Consider the following 21,242-nt stretch of genomic DNA (forward strand, 5'->3'; position numbering starts at 1 on the left):
AATTTTCCCTTCTAAAGTTCGAAGAAGCCAAATGATCAATAGTCTTCTTGTTTTAAAAATATCTTAGTTGTGTTGATCTTAGTTCACAATTTAAGAGTATTTTTGTTTTGTTATGTGTAAAGATACTCTTTTGTAATAAAAATATCTAATGGATTTCATTTCAAAATGCATTGAAGTGTTGATCTTATTCGGCAAGATGATATTACAATGGAAGATATTATGTACTCCTATTTATTTAACATTTTATTTTCTATTTTATTAATGGTGTAATTCCTAAAGACAACTTAAGAGTGGGTCAGGTGGGGTGGGGGTGGCGGGAGGGGTGAATTAAGGTTGTATGATTTTTGTGAGTTTCTTGTAATATTTAATTTTATGGAAGCGAGGTTATGAATTGTTATGGAAGAAAGTAAGGAAAGAAAAATGACACAAATTTTTTTATATTGGCTTCCCTTCTGATCTAAGGGTACATTCAGTCTCTCTGACTCCTTCAGAGAATTTCATTATGTTGAAAATTCTTGTTATAAGATAGGTTCACCTCAAAGTTTTCCTAACAATCTTCCTATACAAACAAGATATCATCTCACTATCTTTAACTAGCCCCCAAATCAGATTAAACTGATGGTTAAAACAAAAAAATAACACCAAACAATGATGAGAATTTTACAAACAAATAATGAAGAAATATTATATAGCTGTTATCAAGTCAATATCACTAATGCCACCAAAAAAAAAAAAAGATATTTCCTTTAACAGTTGTATATGACTTAGTGCTCACAAACATCTCATGCTTCATTGAGGGATCCACTTTTAGTTGTGTTGATCTTAGATCACAATTTAAGAGTTTTTTTTCTTTCACCACCAGTTTAATCTTGTTCGGAGTTCGGTTATGACATCAAGTAGTTCCAGCCCCCTCTCGATCGCAGTTGCGGGAATCGAACCATGGTCTTTCCAACCAAGTTCAGCATCAATCACCACTAAACCAACTAACAATCGGATTTAAAAGTATTTTTGTTTTGTTATGTAGAGATGCTCTTTTGTAATAAAAATACCTAATGGATTTCATTTGAAAATGCATTGATTTCTTTTTATGTTTTTTTTACAATAGATGGTCAATATTTTTAAGTATTGATCATATTTGGCAAGTGATATTATGTATTTCTTTAACATTTAATTTCCTATTCTATTAATGGCTATTTTGGAAGAATGTTTTTGTTGACATGAATTGAGACAAAAAATTAAAAACGAAGAAACATGATAACTTTTGTACCAAATTTGAGTGAATTAACTAGTTTTGATTTTTTTCTAAAAGTCGGTATCCCTATTTTGTTTTTTTTTTTTAAACCAGTTTTGATTTGGTTTATGTATTTTTAATTAGTAAAAGGAATAAGCATATTTAGCCATTAATTCCCTTTATGCATTTGATTTTTATTTTGGTTTATGCAATTCATTTCAAATAACATCATGAAATCCATGAATTACACAAAGCGTAATCGATAAAAGCTGATTACCAACTCATGGATTAACTTAAAATCAGAAATTTAGGAATCTGTTTGTTCAACTCAGGGATAGGGATGGCAATGGGCGCCCATGGGTGCGGGTTTGATAATTACCAAACTCACACCCGAAATCATCACCCAAACCCAAACTCAAACCCAAGGCTGTTCGGGTGGCAAAACAACACCCACGCCCACACCCATTGGGTTCGGGTTTTTTCCACCCAAACCCAAACCCGCAACACATTTGAAAATAATTTGCAAATTTAAGAAAATTAAATTCCAACATAGACTTTGAATTAAATTACAACTAAAATCAAGGTCTTCCAAGGAAATTCAAACATAGACTTTCAAGAAATTACAACATAGACTTTCAAGAAATTAAATTACAACTAAAATTTAAGGTCTTCCAAGGAAATTGAGGGGAACTATGAGGGTAATTAGGTAATTATAAAATATTTCGGGTGGGTGTATGGGTTTCGGGTGTGGGTTTGACCGATACCAAACCCACACCCATATTATCGGGTGTCACCCGAACCCAAACCCAAACCCAGTCAAATCGGGTTTCGCCCGTTGACTTGGGTTTGGGTTCGGGTGGGTCTCTCGGGTTTGGGTTTTTTTGCCATCCCTACTCACGGATGCATCGGTGCAAGTTCAACTTTGTAGTCATAAGGGATCACTTTGTAGTTGATCCAGTACAAAGTGTTATAAAATCAAAAGTGTTGATCTTAATTAAAAAGTGTTAGTGTGTTACATTAAATTAGACTAGGTTTTGCAAATTGTATCTATTGAAAAATTTATAGATTTTTAAAGTACATAGATTTTTTTGACTTTTAAAGTACATAATTATCGCTCTTCAATAACTAGATACATATTAAATTTTCTTGTTTCTATATCAATTTTTACATTCATCAGTTTTATCTAGACATTTCAAATCAAATGATGATCACACAATTTTCATTCAAATATTATAGATATATTTTTTTATTGTATATTTTATATCTTGCAGATTTCTTATGTTTTATTTTTATATAATGGAAATAAAAATGGCCAAAGGTGAACTCTCATCATTTTTAGTAATATTAAAAATTACTTGGTAGGATGGAGTTCGATTATTGGTTTGGGCATGTAGCTAGGCATGACAACTGGGCGGAGCGGAAAAAAACTTATAAAGTCCGGGTATCCTATATCTGTCCCAATTCCTAACAATGAAAAGTAGAATTCTAAACTCATACCATATGGTGTTCTGGTATCCCCATGAGTATCGATATCCCCGCCAAGCCACCACACTCCCACAAAAACTTGAGTGACATTTTGGTATTTTTCTAAGAAAAAGTTAAAAGCGCAAATCTATTTTGGCAAGCTTAGGTTCTCCAAGGTTGAAAGTTCTCAAAAGAGGGTGAGTATGGTAGTTTAAAGGCTTTCTTTGGTTGTCGTGGATTTCTTTCAAGACTTATTGAATGAAATTAAAGATGTGTGTGCACTAAACTCTCACTCCATAATACACTTTGTATTGATTTTCCTTTTTCAGTATGCACTCGTTAGCATGAACCTATGATTTACCTTGTCTGTTACATAGAGAGTAGACTTGCAGAACGTTTTTCCCTCAGATCAGAGAAATGCTATCTTATATTATGTTTATGCTGTTTTGTACAGTATGTGCCCCATGCAGAGGATTCGGTTCTTGGAATGGTCGTCGACTCCAGATCAGATGTAAGAAAGTTTATATTATGACATTAACAATTATCATGGCTAGCTGTTGATGGATCTGGGAAGACATTAATGAATTAGGTGTTCGTAAATGTTATACCAAGGATAAGAAGATTGAGGTTAAAACTTGTGCCTTTGAGTAGTATGTTATTGTCAAAAACAAAGATTGACACCAGTTATGCACCTTCAATTCAAGTCATGAAGGAAGATACAAACGATGATAACTAGTCACAAGCAGTTAGTGCCAGCTCACGACAGTTAGCAACTGTTATTCAGTTAGTTAGAGCTCTTACTTGTACTATAAGTAATCATTGTGTGAATAATGCAAGGGAAATTTACTCTTTGCTTCTTATCTTCTATGCTTTTCCTATGATACGAGAAATTGTATGTTATTTGTAGGCTTCTCAGTTCACCTACATGTCTAGTACTTGATACTTTAGGGAAGAAACTCTCTTTCGAGATAGCAAAGTACAATACACAATCAGGACACAAATCAGGACTTGCCAAAATACAGAAGTAGCACAAGGCACAACAAAAGAAAACCAAAGAGCAGTGTTTCTTGAGTACAAAAAACTAAAGTGATAGCTTGTAGAATGGTGGCCAACCTCTGAGAACTTAATATATATATATATAAAAAAATAATAATAATAATAATAATAATAAAAAGAAAAGAGAAAGAGATATAAAGGAGGGGAGAATAAACAAAGCTTCCCCAAGATTTGTATAAAAGTAATTAAATATTTGAATTTTCGTATTGAATTGTGTAACTTAATTAATCCATAAAACTACGAATAGACAGCCGGAGTTGGTAACAGTTTAATTTGTATGAAATAGTTTCAAGTAAGATTCAGATACAGTTTCAAAAACGCAAATTGCAACATTAAAATCACACACAATACAGCTGAAGTTGTCATGTCTAGTCCCCATATATTTTGCATTTCATAGTTTGTGAACCATCATAGCCTAAAAATATATAATTTAAATTTATTTATAAACATTTAATAAAATATATTAAGTACTTATATTATACTTTTATTCATTAAACTTAATTCAACCACCCCTCCTTTTTTTTTTGGTCAAATTTACACTCTCTAGAACTTAATATAAGGAAAATTAAAAAATTTAGTCAAACTATTTTTAGATAATAAAATAAATTAAAAAACAAAGTAAACAGTAAAAAATAATAAATATGTAAAATATTAATCCATTTTTTGACCAATTATTAATTCTTATAAGTTATTATTTGACTGATTTAATGATATATTAATATAGTAATCATTTTTAAATAAAAAAAGTAATCATTTTTATTTTTTTACTGAAAAAAAAAGTAATCACGAACTTTTAACCAACCATATTAAACTTTTTGTCATAGTATATAACATGATAATTTTAATATTGTTACAATTATTTGCCTTTACAATGAGGGCTCACGTTTTACGCACGAATATCCTGGTTAAATAAAAAAAATATTTTATCTAAGGTATCCTTCAAATTTCAATTTTCATCGTCATTGCTGACTCAGCTGATATATCTTATACAGCGTCATATTTTTTTTTTTTTTTCACTTATGTCATTTTTCCTTGATTTCTGTAATATCCTTCAAAGTCTTCATAGACACTCGAGTTAAGTTTCAAGCTTTTTCTCAATTTCTCTTTTATTTTTTGAGATGTTCTTTGTTCTTTGACTAGTGGGTACATGAACATGATGCTCAAGAATGGTATGTTTCTTCTTATTTATTTTCTCCCTTTTGCTATTTTTTTATTGTGATCAACGATTGCAAATTTCGAATTTGAATTGGGTTTGAGTGTTGGAATAATTTAAGTTTATTTCTTAAAATTAAAGTGTTTTAATTTGGGTTCTTTTTGTGTTTAGGGTTTCATTATTAATTTGCAAATTGGGAGATTTTTATTGTACAAAAAAGTGGGGGATTTTTATTGGTGAATTTCTAGGTTTTCAAAAATGAAGAACATGGAAAAGCAAAATGTGAATTTGGTTGTAAACAAATCAGGGAAGAACATGAAAAAGAATCATTTGGAAAAGCAAAATGTGAATTTGGTTGTAAACAAATTAGGGAAGAACATGAAAAAGAATCATTTACAACATACAATTCATGTTCGCAACAATATTATACTTAGAAATAGATATCCTTATCCCCATCCAGAAGAATTTCACTTTGTTCACAAAGATGATTTCAAGGATTTTGTTCAACACATGACTAGTGGAACAAAAGTCAATCATTCAAAACCTCTAGTTGAGAATACAAGGTTGCAGAAAAATAGGCCTCAATCATTGTCCATAGTGAGGCCACAAGTTCCAGTCCAGGTTCCAGCTTGGGCGCCAGTAGCTCCACCATTGTCCATAATGAGGCCACATGTTCCAGTTCAGGTTCCATCTTTGGCGCCAATAGCTCCTCCATTAGCTTCAAAGAATGCACTGCCTACATATCCTTTGCAGCCTGATTCAGAACCTTCTTTTGCTGAAAATTCACAGACCAGTGTTGTGGAATCTTCGACTTCTGCTTTCTTGAGAAATTTCAAAGACTCGATGATGGAATTTGGTAATTCAAGTGGTAACCAGTTAAATCCTCTCGCATGTCAAACCCAAGTGGTTAACAATATTGAGCCTTATCAACTTTCGTCTTCTTTGTCTCTTGGTCCTGTATTGCCTATGATTGCTACCAACCAAAATTTGCCTATGAATAATGGTAACCAATCTATGAATGATTTCTCTTCCCCACAAACAAATGGTCCTCAATCACCAAGTTCTGAATTTTCCATACCATGGCCAACAAGTAACATGAATTTGGTATCCCCTCAATCGCCTTATAGCCCTCTATTGTCACCAAGCCTTTTTTCGCCACCATCACCTGAATTCCCTTTCCAACCATATCTACAAAATAATGGAATTTCAAGCTCTTATCCCGGGTCTCCAGTTTCTACAGAAAATTTTCCTTTCTAAAGTTCGAAGAAGCCAAATGATCAATAGCCTTCTCATGCTTCATTGAGGGATTCCGTTTAATTATGTTTATCTTAGTTCAGTATTTAAGAGTATTTTTGTTTTGTTATGTAGAGATACTCTTTTGAAATAAAAATATCTAATGGATTTCATTTCAAAATGCATTGAAGTGTTGATCTTATTCGGCAAGATGATATTACAATGATATTATGTATTTATTTAACATTTTATTTCTTATTTTATTAATGGTGTAATTCCTAAAGACAACCTAAGAGTGGGTGGGGTGGGGGTGGGGGTGGGGTGGGGTGGGGTGAATTAAGATTGTATGATTTTTTTGACTTTCTTGTAATATTTAATTTTATGGAAGCGAGGTTATGAATTGTTATGGAAGTTTAAAACTAGTGCACAAAATTAAAGAGAGTATGGAAAGAAAAATGACACAAATTTTTTTATATTTGTTCCCATTCTGATTTAAGGATAAATTCAGTCTCTCTGACTGCTTCAGAGAATTTTACTATGTTAATTTTTTTGTTATAAGAGAGTCTCTCCCCATAGTTTCCCTAACAACCTTCCTATACAAACAAGATATCATCTCATTATCTTTAACTGACCCCCAAATCAGATTATACTCATGATGAAGGCAAAAAAAAATCCTATCAAACAATGATGAGAATTTTACAAACAAACAATGAAGAAATATTGTATGGCCGTAATCAAGTCAATATCACTAATACCTACCAAAAAAATAAATCAATATTACTTTAACGATTGTATATGACTTAGTGCTCAGAAACTTCTCATGCTTCATTAAGCGATCCCTTTTTAGTTGTGTTGATCTTAGATCACAATTTAAGAGTTTTTTTTTTTTTTTTTACTTTCACCACCAGTTTAATCTGGTTCGGAGTTTAGTTCTGACATCAAGTGGTTCCAGCCTCTTCCCGATCGCAGTCATGGGGATCGAACCGTGGTCTCTCATACCAAGTTCAGCACCAATCACCACAAAACCAACAAACGATTGGTCAAAATGCATTGATTTCTTTTTATGTTTTTTGTACTATACATGGCCAATATTTTTAAGTATTGATCATATTTGGCAAGTGATATTACAATGGAAGATTTTTTGTATTTCTTTAACATTTTATTTTCTATTTTATTAATGGCTGTTTTGGAAGAATTTTTTTGTTGACATGAATTGAGACAAAAAAATAAAAACGAAGAAACATGATAACTTTTGTACCAAATTTGAGTGAATTAACTAGTTTTGATTTTTTTCTAAAACTCGGTATCCCTATTTTTTTTTTTTAAACCAGTTTTGATTTTATCTCGTAGTTTTGTGTGAAAAAACATTTGTAAACTATTTATCTTGTACATTTTTCTTTTTTATTATCTGCATCTCTATTATATTATCTCTATCTCTATTATATACATAGTGAGATTCCCACGAAGCTCTCTCGTGCATTCTCATATAAATTGCTTATGTGTCATTTAATTAAAAATATTGTTTACGTGACATTAAATTGAATCTTCTGTAACCCATTATTTATAAAAAGGATCTCGTATCTCACTTATTTGTTTGATTAATTGTTGGATTTTGGATATATACAAATTAATCCGTAAAAAAAACAATTAAATTAATCGGATATATACATGCTTTAATCGGATATTAATTAATTGGATATATACAAGCTTATACAAATTTATGTTCTATTATATATACGGAATTCATTCATTGTGTAGCCTCGGTGCACACCACAATTTTTAAATTTATTCCTTATAATCGTGCTTCAAAATCCGTTTCTCCTATTTTTCTATAATTTATGGTTTTGTGCTTATCTTTATTTGTTTTTGTTGGGTTTTTGTATGATTGGCTACATTTTGCAAAAACATATCTTAGCCAAGTGTTGAGACAAATGTGCTGACTCCAAGTGTTGTGACAAATGTTGTTACACTTTGGAACAACACCTGACTCTGTTCTGCGCGTGCCAGCTAGATGTTATTATTTTCTACTCAATCTTTTGAAGATCTGTTTGAAGAATTGTTTCAAGGTTTCTTACAGAGGAAGGCGCACGTGTTTAATGTGTTTCATGAGGCAGCCAAACCCTAGTTTTATTTTCCAAAGGAATTATATTTTTGGAAAATATATTTTTGCGTTTTCAAAAATATAACTATTGTTTTCAAAAATATATCATTGCTGCCGCAATTCTATAAGCCCTAATTTTGTCTTGAAGCCCAAGTCCACTAGTAAAAATATGACATATTACTTAAGAAGTTTACATCTGTGGAACATATGTCAGATGTAATAAGCTATATGGAGTAGGGTTTTCATCTGGTTTCAATATCCACAGAAGTGAAAAATACATAGACACAACTTTTTACATCTGGTCATAATATAACCAGAAGCAAAGCTGAATGCGGTGGCAATCCTGTAATTATGGTGAGAATTGTGTAACTCGCAGTACTATCATGATCTCACTCATCTCTCTCACGCACTGCTCACTCGATTTCTCTCACTTCTCACTCGAACCCTAGCGGCCTTATCTCTCTCACGATCGATCTCGTCTTCTCTCTCACTAATCTCACTCGAACTCGGCGGCGTCATCTCTCTCACCGACCTCACGTACTCGCTCATCTTTGTCGTCTCTCTGTCTCACTGAAACACGAATTGATGGCTGAATCGGAAATTCCAAAACCCAGTGAAACATGAATTGAAGGTTGAAGCACTCATATCTGTCTTCTCTCTCGTTTCATCTTCTCTAGCCCTAAACCCAGAGAAAAGGTCAAACCCTAATTTACTCATGGTTTTTTTGAGTTAATTACTTTGTTTGGTTTTTGATTTCAATGGTATTGAGGAGTGATATATTATGAATTATGAATAATTTTTTGTTTGATTATGAATAATTTTTTTAGTTGGGTTTTTGAATTTAGTGGTATTGTGTTCAAATTAGCTTCAATTTTATGGTTTTCATAATTAAATTAGGTCATTTGAGTGATTCAGTTTGTGTTCAACTTATTGTTCAATTGTTTTACTCTATAATCCTCTTATTGATAGTGTGTATGGAAAACATGGAAGATCAATCCCTTGAATCTACAGTTTTTATTCAGGAGGAAAATCATAATCACATGGCTGTATTTAAATTGCAGAAAGCATACAAGAGTTTTCGCACACGAAGAAAGCTACCTGAGTAAAAACTTCAAATTTGGAGCAGTTTCTCTCGGGTTCATTTTGTTATTGTACTAGTAAGCATTCTGCTTAGGTAAGATGACCTACATTCTATCAAAATATTTTGACAGATTCGGCAGTTTCGTGACTCTTATAACTTTTACAGTTGAATGATTGAAGAAGGGATCCAGACTATAAGAAACAATTGGGATATTGATGGAAGCAATTTGTTGGATATCTATGCAGGTATGTAGTGTAGGTTCTGATATTCAAAAAAAAAAGATGTAGTGCAGATTCTGGCCACAACCTATCATATAAACATGATCCAATTATGTATTGTATGTTTTGTTATTAAAATTATTTTAGCCTCTGATGTGACTTTTATTTTTGTTGGACTGCTTTGATATCCATGTGTGATGTCTTTCCATCTGCTGACCGTGATAATTTTTGCTCTCGGACAACGCTTTGGTGGTGGTCCTCTTGATCTAATCTCCGGATTCACCGTCATCATCAATGTTAGTCCATTGTGAGTCTTGAATAAGATTGAGATGGTTCTCTTTTCTAACACAGTCTTGAATAAATATCACTTTGTATTAATTTCATGTCCTGTTGGTAACTTAATTTAACATGTTAGCTATTACCATGTTCTTGATGTCACATGTAGGGAGTTATTATGCATGTATAAATATTCAATATGAATGTATTTATTTTGCAATAATACTTGATCATTATCCCTTACATTCCAATAATACAATTTATGCTTTTGAAAGTGAACTAAAATTTCACTTTGACTTTATTACATTTGTGTTTTAACTCATTTGATTGAAGTATTGAATTTGTAGAGTATAGAGAAGTATAGTTAAAAATAACATGATCCAGTCATTGACTAAGCATCTCTTCAACAAGGTTTGTCTTCTAAGTTTACTCTGGTATAATCAGCCACCATGACTCTTTTTTTCAGGTAGTAGTTTGATTTTGTTATGTCTCTTTGATTTCAGCTTGTAGGACTAGGTTTTGATGCAATTTTGGCTTTCATATTCACTAATGTATAACACTAAGGCTCTGCAGCTTTTTTCTATTTTTTTAGTTAGTTTTAGACTCTCTTTGTTTTTTTTTACAAAAGAGTTAGTTTTAGACTTTTAGTAGTCACAATTTGTTGAATTCTGTTTTTGGTGAGTTTATCATGAAATTCTGTTTGCATGTTCTTTGTTGAATTCATATGAGAATTCCATTCCAATATCAATTTCTACAGCTTCCTCATTGCTTATATTTTTCCTCTTTGATTGCTTCCTAGACAGTATATGGACTATGTAAATCTTAAATGATGTTTCAGGCAACTACAAGATACTGTGTTTTTATTTTACAAAATGAATTTATATGGACTTTCATTGATGTTGTTTTCAGGATTTTTAAACCTTGTTGAAGGAGAAAGACAAATTCAAACCTGGATGTTTTCAAGAAGGAGAAAGACAAATTCAAACCTGGATCTAAGGTAGAAGAAAATTAAGGGAGTGGCAGCAAAAGCTGCGTTTCTGTTACTGAACAGCTCGTCTAGCGAGAAGCATCATCGCCTAGCGAGGACAGCAGCGTGCTCTGCCTGTGTGTGTTGTTCTTTCCCCTATCCAACCATTCTTGATCATAGGTAAGCAAACTCAAGCTCTTTTCCTTCTCTCCAGGATTATTCTATTCTTTTGGTGTTAGAAATATCACTAATCTCATTCACTAATTTGTCTCTTTTGTCTGCAGCTTCACATTGAGTAGGGTACTGTGCTCCCCCCCCCCCCCCCCCAAAAAAAAGAGACTGCAGCTATTTAGGAGCGAGGCCGGGTTTCTCTCTTATTTGACGTTGTACATTGTTTAGCTTAAGTTTTGGTAAGTTGCTATATAGGAGCTCTTAGATCTTGCGAACTGTCTTGATTTTGATGACAATATTAGTGATGCAATTTAGGAAAGGGATGTATAGTATGGTGCTATTGTACATATGTGATTTGAATTTAATAAGTATTAGGCTTTGGCATTTTAGTGTGGTGAACTATCTTGATTTAGGAAGGGATCTAGGTATGTGTGAAGTTATTGTATGGTGAATTGTTTTGATATTAATTTTGGATGTTGAATGGTACATATTAGCATTGTTAACATTACTATTTGCCTTAATTCGAATGTAGTGTCATGTTCTTGATTTTTAATTTTGGATGTTTGTTGTGAAATTATGTTTATATATGCAAGTTATGTTATATATATATATATATATATATATATATATATATATATATAGTCTTGCTGGCTTGTGGGTTAGATTTTAAAAAAATCAGGATTTAAAATTAAAAAAAAAAGGTGAGGTTTTCACATCTGGTGGAAAGCTTGGCCAGATGTAAAAAGTCCAATTTAATTTAAAAAAATAATAATTGAAAAAATGGTCAACTGAAGCACGAGAACAGAGGTAAAAAGTGTTGATTTTACATCTGGCTAAGTCAGATGTAAAACGCGTAAACTTATTATATCTTGTGCGTCTACATCTGACAGGCTGCAGATGTAAAATGGGTTTTTGGCCAGATGTAAAAAGTGTTTTCTGTACTAGTGGTCGTTCAACTACTATAAATACGAAGGCAAGCATATGGTTTCAAGTATCTAAAATCGTGTATTACAAAGCGTGTGTTTTTAGGGATTTTAGAGTGTTAATTGTGAGCCTTTCTTGTATCTCATTGATGCATGCTTAGGACCTGAGTGTTATTGAGTTGTAAGTGTGAACTTCTCCTAAGCTTTGAAGTACGGAGATTGTTCTATTGTGTTGTGTGGTTTACTCGCAAGCTTTTAAGCAAGAGTGAATCCTAGTTTCTTAGGAGTGTGTCTCCACCTGTTGTGATTGTTGAATTGAATAACAACGCTGTCTGTGTTGTTAAGGTGGGAATTGAGACGGGGTCTCATATCTAGGAGTTCCTAGGTAGAAGTGTCATTGGGTAGTGATTAAGTGAGAAGTTGTAAACGGGTGAGTTTAGCTTCGAAGTAATACTGCTGATAGTGGACTTCATTCCTGGATTGGTATCCCCCAGAGTAGGCTTTAGGCTGAACTGGGTTAACAACTCTTGTGTGTTATTTACTTTACTGTTTGTATTGTTTTATGTTATTTGCTCTGTTTATAGACAAATTTTGGCGCACCAGTAACAACATCTGTCTACAACAGACAAGTGTTGCTACACCTTGAGCAACACCTGTCCACTGTGTGCCAGGAATTTCAGTTTTTTTTATTTCGATAGGATGAATATCACGGTGGATGTAGAGGTAGAGCGAATGACAAATAATTTTGTTGGCTAAGGTGAATGTTTATAGAACATTTTTTTTTACTCGTATGATGTTTAAATTATAGTTAAAATACTTTATATTGTTCAAAAACTGAGCTCATTCATAATAATTTTATGTTTCTTGATGACGTTAGTCATTACATGGAAATAAAGACCATTTTCAAGTGATTTTAGAGGTTTTTGACCTAAATCATGAAGAATAAGACATTGATTTGAAGCTACATGCGAAGGAAGAGAGCAAATGAAAATTGTTGGATTTTATAGCATTTTTACGCCTGGGGCGGAATTCTTTACGCCTGGGGCGGAAATTTCACTGAAGAACCAAGATTGCTCACTGTTTTGCCGTTTCAGGCGGAAAAAGCTGTGCCTGAAACGTAATTCTTTACGCCTGAGGCGGAAATTCTGTGCCTCAGGCGGAAAACGTTACTTTTGATCATTTTTATAAAAAGGAAACATCAGATCTGGATCATTATCGAATTTTTGAGACTGAGAACAACATTTGGAGCTATTTTGGAGGATCAAGAGCGACCAAGCAAGGATTCAAGTGTGGAAACACATCAAGATTCTTCTTGTAATTATGCTTTCTTTCATTTTATTTGATGTAATTTCTGAATTTGCAATGTCTAGCTAAATTCTCATGATTGGTCCTTAGGTGATTCTAATTACTTTTGATCTTGAACTATGTGATTGTCATATGATATGATTAATGAATTACGAAGTTAGTTTCTATTGATTGTTCTTTGTGCTTAATGCTTTGTATGAATTCGCGACTTATATGATGATTGCAATGATTTGTTTTACTATGACGATAGGAATAACTCATCGATCTAGGAACAATTGATCAATTAATTTTCACTTAAGAAATTTTGGATTGTTAATTGAGATTAAAAGATTAAAGGTTGTAAACCTCAATTGATCATAGATTACCTAAGACATTAGGAATCGATGATCAAGGGAGAGGATTATGTTACCAAGACATTGGGCATAATCATTTTTGATTTAATCTAATCATGAAACTAATTTGAATAATTCGTTATCATACATGGCGTTACCAAGAGAAATAGTAATTAGATGACCCAAAAAGGACCAATCGCTTTTCTTACATCAATCTAAACACCAAAGAAATTCTAAAGTTTTAAAATTTAAACTTGAAACCAAACAAGAACCCCCTTTTTACAATTTATGTCAATTTACATGAGTATGTCTTCAATTTACAATTGATTTACAACAATCCCTGCGGAGAGAACGATTTTATTATACTACTTGACGGCTATTTAGTACACTTGCTAAATTTCCATCAAGTTTTTGGCGCCGTTGCCGGGGATTGTTGATTAAATCAACAAGGCAATTGAGTCATACTTTTAAATTTTATTGTTTTATTGATTAAGTTTTTGTTTATTTTAATTATAAATATATATAAAAAAAAAATATAAGTTCTGAATTTTATTTTCATTTTCATTCTTGTGTAGTGCAGTTGCTTCTTAAGGTATTTTCTGGTTGTTTATGCAAGGTAGGAAAGTAGCAAGAGAACTTGTCTTTGATCCTGAAATAGAGAAAACAGCTAAAGCAAACAGGAAAGCAGTTCGGTTAGCCCGAGAGGCTGCCCGGTTAGCAGGTGTTGCACAAGAAAGTAGTGAAGAAGCGGTTTCTAGTCCAAACACAACGGACAACGAAGCCAACATCATGGCTGAAAATCCACCACCACCTCCACCAGTTGTGCCTGAGAGGATGTTAGGTGACTATGGGCAAAGAAACAATGGAGAGCTTGCCAATCTGGGTTTCCAACCGAGAAATCATGTGTCATTTGATATCAAGAATTCAGTGCTCAGCGCCCTCAAGGAGAATCAATACTCAGGGGCAGAAACACAATGTCCAAATCTCCACCTGGAGCATTTCTATGAAGCTTGTGACTATACAGACCCACCAGGAGTATCTGAATCAGATAAAAGATTAAGGCTTTTCAAGTACTCGTTAACTGGAAGAGCTAAAGACTGGCTGGACACAATACCACCTAACACCATCAATACTTGGCAAGAGCTAGAGATGAAGTTCATGGATAGGTACTTCCCAATTCATAAGTATCTTGAAAGAAGAGCTGACATTACAAGTTTTGAGCAAGGAGACTCCGAAACATTGTATGATGCCTGGGAAAGATTCAAACTGAGCCTGAAGAAGTGTCCTAAGCATGGGCTTGATAGTCATACTCAAATGCAGCATTTCACACAAGGATTGAGAGCTCAAACTAGAATGTTTCTAGATGCATCGGCAGGTGGATCTTTGAAAAATAAAAATCAAACTCAAGCTAGAGAGTTGGTGGAATCCATGGCTCAAAATGAGTACAGAGTTGAAAATGATCGTGGTGCAAAGAAGAAGGCAGGCATGATAGAGCTTGATACTCAAACTGCTCTTTTGGCCCAATCTACATTGATGAATTCTCAAATGGCAGCTGTGTTGAAACACCTCACTAGCACTCCTAATGCCCAAATGCCAGTCATGGCAGCTAATGAAGTGAAATGTGATTTTTGTGGACAAGGGCATGCTAATGGCCAATGTTTTCCTGAAGGGTCAGAAGAGGCAAAGTACCTAGCCAACTTCAAAAGAAACAACCCAAAGTATGATCCATATTCAAACACTTATAACCCAGGTTGGAGAGACCATCCAAACTTTGGTTGGGGAGGAAATCAAAACTCAAATCAATCTCAACAACAATCTTCTTCACAAAACTCTCAACAAAGGAGACCTTCTCAATTAGAGGATACACTTACTCAATTCATAAAGGTGACTCAAGGGAACTTCGAAGCTATGAAGGTTAGCCAAGATCAAATGAAAGCCAACCAAGATGTTGCCAACAAGAATCATGAAGCTTCAATTAAGAACTTGGAAACTCAAGTTGGGCAATTGTCAAGGCAATTCGCGGCTACTCAAAATAATGGTTTTGAAGGTTCTACAAAGGATAATCCGAGGAATGAAAGTTGCAAGGCGATTAATTTGAGAAATAGAGTGGTTCCTTCACCTGAGATTGTAACGAAGAAAAAGAGTGAGCCTAGTGTTGAGGGAGTGAAAGAAAAAAATAATGTTGAGGGAGAAGTTGAACATGAGAATGAGGGAGAAGTTGAGAATGATTTAGAGAAAATGATTGAGAGTGAGAAAGAGGAGTTAGTTGAAGATGAGAAAGAGAAAAAAATTGAAAAAGAGAATGATGAGAAGTTAGTTGAAAAGAAAGGCAAGGGTGTAGAGGAGAAAGAAAGTTCTGTCCATGCTAAATTGCCATATCCGCGCAAGAAGAAGGCAAAGGCTAATGATCATCAACAATTCAAAAAGTTTATGAAGATGCTTCATGATCTCCAAATTAACATTCCTTTTGCTGAAGTGTTGGAACAAATGCCTGTCTATGCCAAATTCATGAAAGATCTCTTGACAAAGAAAAGGAAACCTCTTGATGATGACACAGTTGATATGACAGAGGAATGTAGCGCCATAATTCAAAAGAAGCTTCCTCAAAAGAAGAAAGATCCGGGAAGTTTTACTATCCCATGTTCTATTGGCAACATTTCCGTTGGTCGAGCTCTATGTGATTTGGGAGCAAGCATAAATCTCATGCCATTGTCAATGATGAAAAAGATTCCGGGAGCCGTTGCTAAACCTACAAAAATGCAACTCTCTTTGGCTGATCGATCAATAGTACATCCATATGGCATACTACATGATGTTTTGGTAAGAGTTGCTGAATTTGTTTTTCCGGCTGATTTTGTAATTCTTGATATGGAAGATGATGCCGAGGTAGAGCCGTTGTTATTGGGTAGGCCATTCTTAGCTACCGGAAGAGCATTGATTGATGTTGAGATGGGAGAACTTATGTTGAGAACACATGGGGAACAAGTCATGTTTAACGTGTTCAAAGCTATGAAACACCATGAGGATGAGCCACAATGTTACAAGGTTGACGTGATTGAGGAAGTGGTAGAAGATGTCTTAGTGGAAGAAACACCATCCTTACCTTTAGAAAGAGTAATTGTTAATTCCATCGATGATTTGGAAGAGGAATGGGACAAGGAGATTGAAATTTGTCTCCGTCAGCTTGAATCATGTAAAGAAGAAGAAGCACAAAAAGATTTTGAAAATGTGTATGATGTGGAAGAGAAAGCTAGTGGTAAGGAGGACCTAAAAGTTACTATTCCGGAGTTGAAAGAGCTCCCACCTCACTTAAAATATGTTTTCTTAGGAGAAGATGCTTCACAACCGGCAATCATAAGCAGCAGGTTGAGTTCTTTGGAAGCAGAGAAGCTAACTAGAGTCTTGCGAGAAAATAAAGAAGCCATGGGTTGGAGCATCTCTGATTTGAAAGGGATTAGTCCCGGATTCTGTATGCATAAGATAAAAATGGAAGATGAATACAAACCTGTGGTGCAACCTCAAAGAAGACTAAATCCAACCATGAAAGAAGTGGTGAAGAAAGAGGTTCTTAAACTCCTAGAAGCTGGTATGATTTATCCAATCTCGGATAGTGCGTGGGTTAGTCCTGTCCATGTGGTCCCGAAAAAAGGTGGTATGACAGTTGTGAGAAATGAAAAAAATGAACTGATACCCACTCGAACCGTCACTGGGTGGCGGATGTGTATAGACTACAGGCGGTTGAACTCAGCAACAAGGAAGGACCATTTTCCTCTTCCATTCATGGACCAAATGTTGGAAAGGCTTGCAGGGCAGGCCTATTATTGCTTTTTGGATGGATATTCTGGGTACAATCAGATTGTGGTAGACCCAGAGGATCAGGAGAAAACAGCTTTTACTTGTCCTTTTGGAGTATTTGCTTACCGGAAGATGCCTTTCGGGTTGTGCAACGCACCGGCCACATTCCAGCGGTGTATGCTATCTATTTTTGCTGATATGATGGAGGACACAATCGAGGTATTTATGGATGATTTTTCTGTATTTGGTAAGTCTTTTGATAAATGTTTAGCCAATTTGAATGCCGTATTGAAGAGATGCATAAGTACCAATTTAGTTTTAAATTGGGAAAAATGTCATTTTATGGTTAAAGAAGGTATTGTGCTTGGACACAAAATCTCTTCAAAGGGCATTCAAGTTGACCAAGCAAAGATAGAGGTTATTAAGGAATTGCCCCCTCCCGTTAATGTTAAGGGAGTGAGAAGTTTTTTGGGTCATGCCGGTTTCTATCGGCGTTTCATCAAAGACTTTTCGAAAATAGCTAAGCCCTTAAGTAACCTCCTTGTGAAGGAAAATGAATTCAAATTTGATGATGAATGTTTGAATGCTTTTGTTGTGATTAAAGAAAAGTTGGTCACCGCGCCCATAATCGTTGCACCTAATTGGGATCTCCCTTTTGAATTAATGTGTGATGCAAGTGATTATGCGGTTGGAGCGGTGCTTGGTCAACGACATGCGAAATTTTTCCATGCTATATATTACGCAAGCAAGGTTTTGAATGAAAATCAAATCAATTATACAACTACTGAAAAAGAGTTGCTTGCAATAGTATTTGCTTTGGAAAAATTTCGCTCTTATCTGATTGGATCGAAAGTTGTTGTTTTTTCAGATCACTCGGCACTTAAGTACCTCCTCACAAAAGGCGACTCAAAGCCTAGACTCTTGAGGTGGGTACTACTTTTGCAGGAATTTGATTTGGAGATAAAAGACAAGAAAGGTGTGGAGAATGTGGTCGCTGACCATTTGTCAAGGTTAGAAAATCCAATGGTGACCACAAAAGAGAAGTGCATTAACGAAGAGTTCCCGGATGAAAAATTGCTGATGGTTTCTAAAAGGCCTTGGTTTGCTGACATGGCTAATTTCAAAGCAGGAAATGAAATTCCGGAGGACTATTCCTATCAACAAAAGAAGAAATTCTTTAGAGATGCTAACTTCTATTTTTGGGATGATCCATACCTATTTAAGGTGGGGCAAGATGGCTTGATCCGTAGATGTGTTGATGAAGAAGAGGCGCAAAGCATAATGTGGCATTGCCACAGTTCTCCATATGGTGGTCATCACAGTGGTCCACGAACAGCAGCAAAGGTGCTTCAAAGTGGTTTCTTTTGGCCGACACTGTTTGCAGATTGTGTAGAGTTTGCTAGAAGATGTGATAATTGCCAGAGGACCGGCAATGTTTCAAAGCGGGATGAGATGCCTCTAAACCAAATGCTCGAAGTAGAACCTTTTGATTGTTGGGGGATTGATTTTATGGGACCTTTTCCATCTTCACGGTCTAATCTTCATATATTGGTGTGTGTAGATTATGTTACAAAATGGGTGGAAGCTATTCCTTGCCAAGCGAATGATTCCCATACCGTGGTGAAGTTCCTTAAAGAAAATATTTTTACTCGGTTTGGGGTTCCTAGAATTCTCATTAGTGATGGAGGCAAACATTTTTGTAACAAATACTTGGAGAATGTCTTGGAGAAATACAATGTCAAGCACAAGGTGGCCACTCCATACCATCCTCAGACAAGTGGACAAGTTGAAGTATCTAACCGGCAATTGAAACAAATTCTGGAGAAAACGGTTTCTACTTCAAGGAAAGACTGGTCAATGAAGCTTAATGATACACTTTGGGCTTATAGAACCGCATTCAAGACACACTTGGGGTTCTCTCCATACCAACTAGTTTATGGCAAATCATGTCACCTACCGGTTGAGCTAGAACACAAGGCATATTGGGCTGTGAAATTTTTAAATTTTGATGCAGGTCTTGCGGGTGAGAAAAGATTGCTTAAGCTGAATGAACTTGAAGAATGGCGGATGCAAGCATATGAAAATGCCGTGATTTTTAAAGCAAGAACAAAGAAGTATCATGATAAAGGGCTGGTAAGAAAGGAGTTTAAGAAAGGACAGCAAGTCTTGTTATTCAATTCTCGTTTAAGGTTGTTCCCGGGTAAGCTGATGTCTCGGTGGTCTGGTCCGTTTGTCATTAAGGAAGTTTTTCCACACGGGGCTGTGGAAATTTTTACACCAGGAGAGGAGGAGAAATCTTTCAAAGTAAATGGACAAAGACTCAAGTTTTATAAGGGAGGAGATTTTAACCGCCACAAGGTGGCAGTACTTTTCGAAGACCCTTGAGGTTCCGAGACCGTCGAGCTAATGACGCTAAAAGTAGCGCTGCTTGGGAGGCAACCCAAGGTTTTATTTAATCGTAATAGTTTTTCTTGTGATTTTTTTTGTGTTGTGCAGGTCAAATTGAAAAAAAAAAAAAAGAGGAGTGTGAAAAGGGTCACAATCAGGAATTTACGCTTGGGACACAAAAATTGCACCTAAGGCGTAAGAAAGGAGCAGAAAAATTCAAATCCTGAGTGATTTACGTTTGGGGCGGAAGAAATTGCGCCTAAGGCGTAAAAATAATGATGAAAAATGGGTGCCCACTGTTTTGCCGTTTGGGGCGGAATAAATTACGTTTGGGGCGTAAAAATCCTGAAGAAATTGGGTTGTTCAATATTTTGCCGTTTGGGGCGGAATCCTTGCCGTTTGGGGCGGAAAATCATGCTGAAAAAGATGGTGCTCTCTGTTTTGCCGTTTCAGGCGTAAAAACTCACGTTCTAGGCGGAAAAATCACGTTTTAGGCGTAGAAACACATGAAACCCTCATTCTTTCTCTCAAATTTCATCTTCTTCAACAAACCTTATCCTTTCTCTCAAACTTCATCTCCTTCCTCACACAAATCCTCCATTAACAACCATCCAAACCTTCAAACCCAACACAAATCCTTCATTAAAACAACAACCACAACAAATTCACCCATTATCTTTCACCAATTCTTCCCTCAAATCCCAAACCCTTCTTGAACCAAAACTTTCCAAATCCTTCAAAACCCCATTAAAACAACAACCTCTCTCACACCCATAACACCAAACCCACGAAAATTTCTTCCATCCAACTCTATCCTTCAAAACCCATCATCAACAACAACCAATTCTTCAAATTTTTCCAAAACCCAAAATCAAAAACCCTTCAAAACCCTACACGAAAATTCATCCAAAAAAAAAAAAACCACCATAAATCTTCATCTTTTCCATCAATCACCCATAAACCATTACCCTTCTCAATCTTTACCTTTCTCACCATGAAGAACATATTCAAAAAATCCTCAAAAGACAAGGAAGTTGAAGTTGGGTCTTCAAAATCAAGGTCAAAAGTGGTGAAGAAAAGGAGAGTAGTCCGAACTCCTACACCGTCACCTTCGCCTTCTCCTCCACCATCACCGCCTAGAGAGCAATCACCACCTCCTCCACCACCGGTTGTGACTGAAATTCCTCGGTCACGTTTTGTTCGACAAACGGCCTACAATCGGTACCAGACTCTCAAAAGTAAGGACTTCAAACCTGAAAGGCGTCTCACGGATGAAGTATTAGCATTTCCCTTAATTGAAGCAGAATTCCGCAACAGGCATTGGTATGAGTTTAATTTCTGTCTTCGGTCTGGAAATCGTACTTTAGCATTAGAATTTTTGAGTAATGCATGGCGAGTGAAAAATTCGTCACCACGGATTGCTAAAGTACGCGGGGTAGATGTAGACTACTCCCCGGAAACTATAAATAGGATATTTCATTTTAATGTTCCTGAATTCTGTGTTCTGAATCATCGACGTGAGAATAGGGCAACCATGGCATCAGATAA

At 35.2% G+C, this 21,242-nt stretch overlaps 2 protein-coding genes and 1 long non-coding RNA gene across 3 annotated transcripts; all 3 read left to right on the forward strand.

Moving 5' to 3' along the window:
• The first annotated feature begins 5,162 nt into the window (after window positions 1-5,162).
• On the forward strand, window positions 5,163-6,161 carry LOC123896440 (protein HAIKU1-like). The gene has a single exon (XM_045946824.1). The coding sequence runs from the start codon at window positions 5,163-5,165 to the stop codon at window positions 6,159-6,161; it is 999 nt and encodes a 332-aa protein (XP_045802780.1).
• Window positions 6,162-10,832: 4,671 nt separating this feature from the next.
• On the forward strand, window positions 10,833-11,454 carry LOC123895031. Its single transcript, XR_006804077.1, has 2 exons — window positions 10,833-10,960; window positions 11,065-11,454. It is a non-coding gene; the product is annotated as an uncharacterized LOC123895031 (long non-coding RNA).
• Window positions 11,455-14,093: 2,639 nt separating this feature from the next.
• LOC123896442 lies at window positions 14,094-19,691 on the forward strand. Its single transcript, XM_045946825.1, has one exon. It carries the CDS (start codon window positions 14,121-14,123, stop codon window positions 19,689-19,691), a length of 5,571 nt encoding a protein of 1,856 aa, XP_045802781.1. The 5' UTR covers window positions 14,094-14,120.
• Window positions 19,692-21,242: the final 1,551 nt, after the last annotated feature.

This window comes from Trifolium pratense, linkage group LG7 (assembly GCF_020283565.1).
Source record: "Trifolium pratense cultivar HEN17-A07 linkage group LG7, ARS_RC_1.1, whole genome shotgun sequence".
Taxonomy (NCBI): Eukaryota; Viridiplantae; Streptophyta; class Magnoliopsida; order Fabales; family Fabaceae; genus Trifolium; species Trifolium pratense.

Bases quoted from the DNA above. Each gene is read 5' to 3' on its own strand.
- LOC123896440 (XM_045946824.1), top strand. From the start codon at position 5,163: ATGAAGAACATGGAAAAGCAAAATGTGAATTTGGTTGTAAACAAATCA.
- LOC123896442 (XM_045946825.1), top strand. From the start codon at position 14,121: ATGCAAGGTAGGAAAGTAGCAAGAGAACTTGTCTTTGATCCTGAAATA.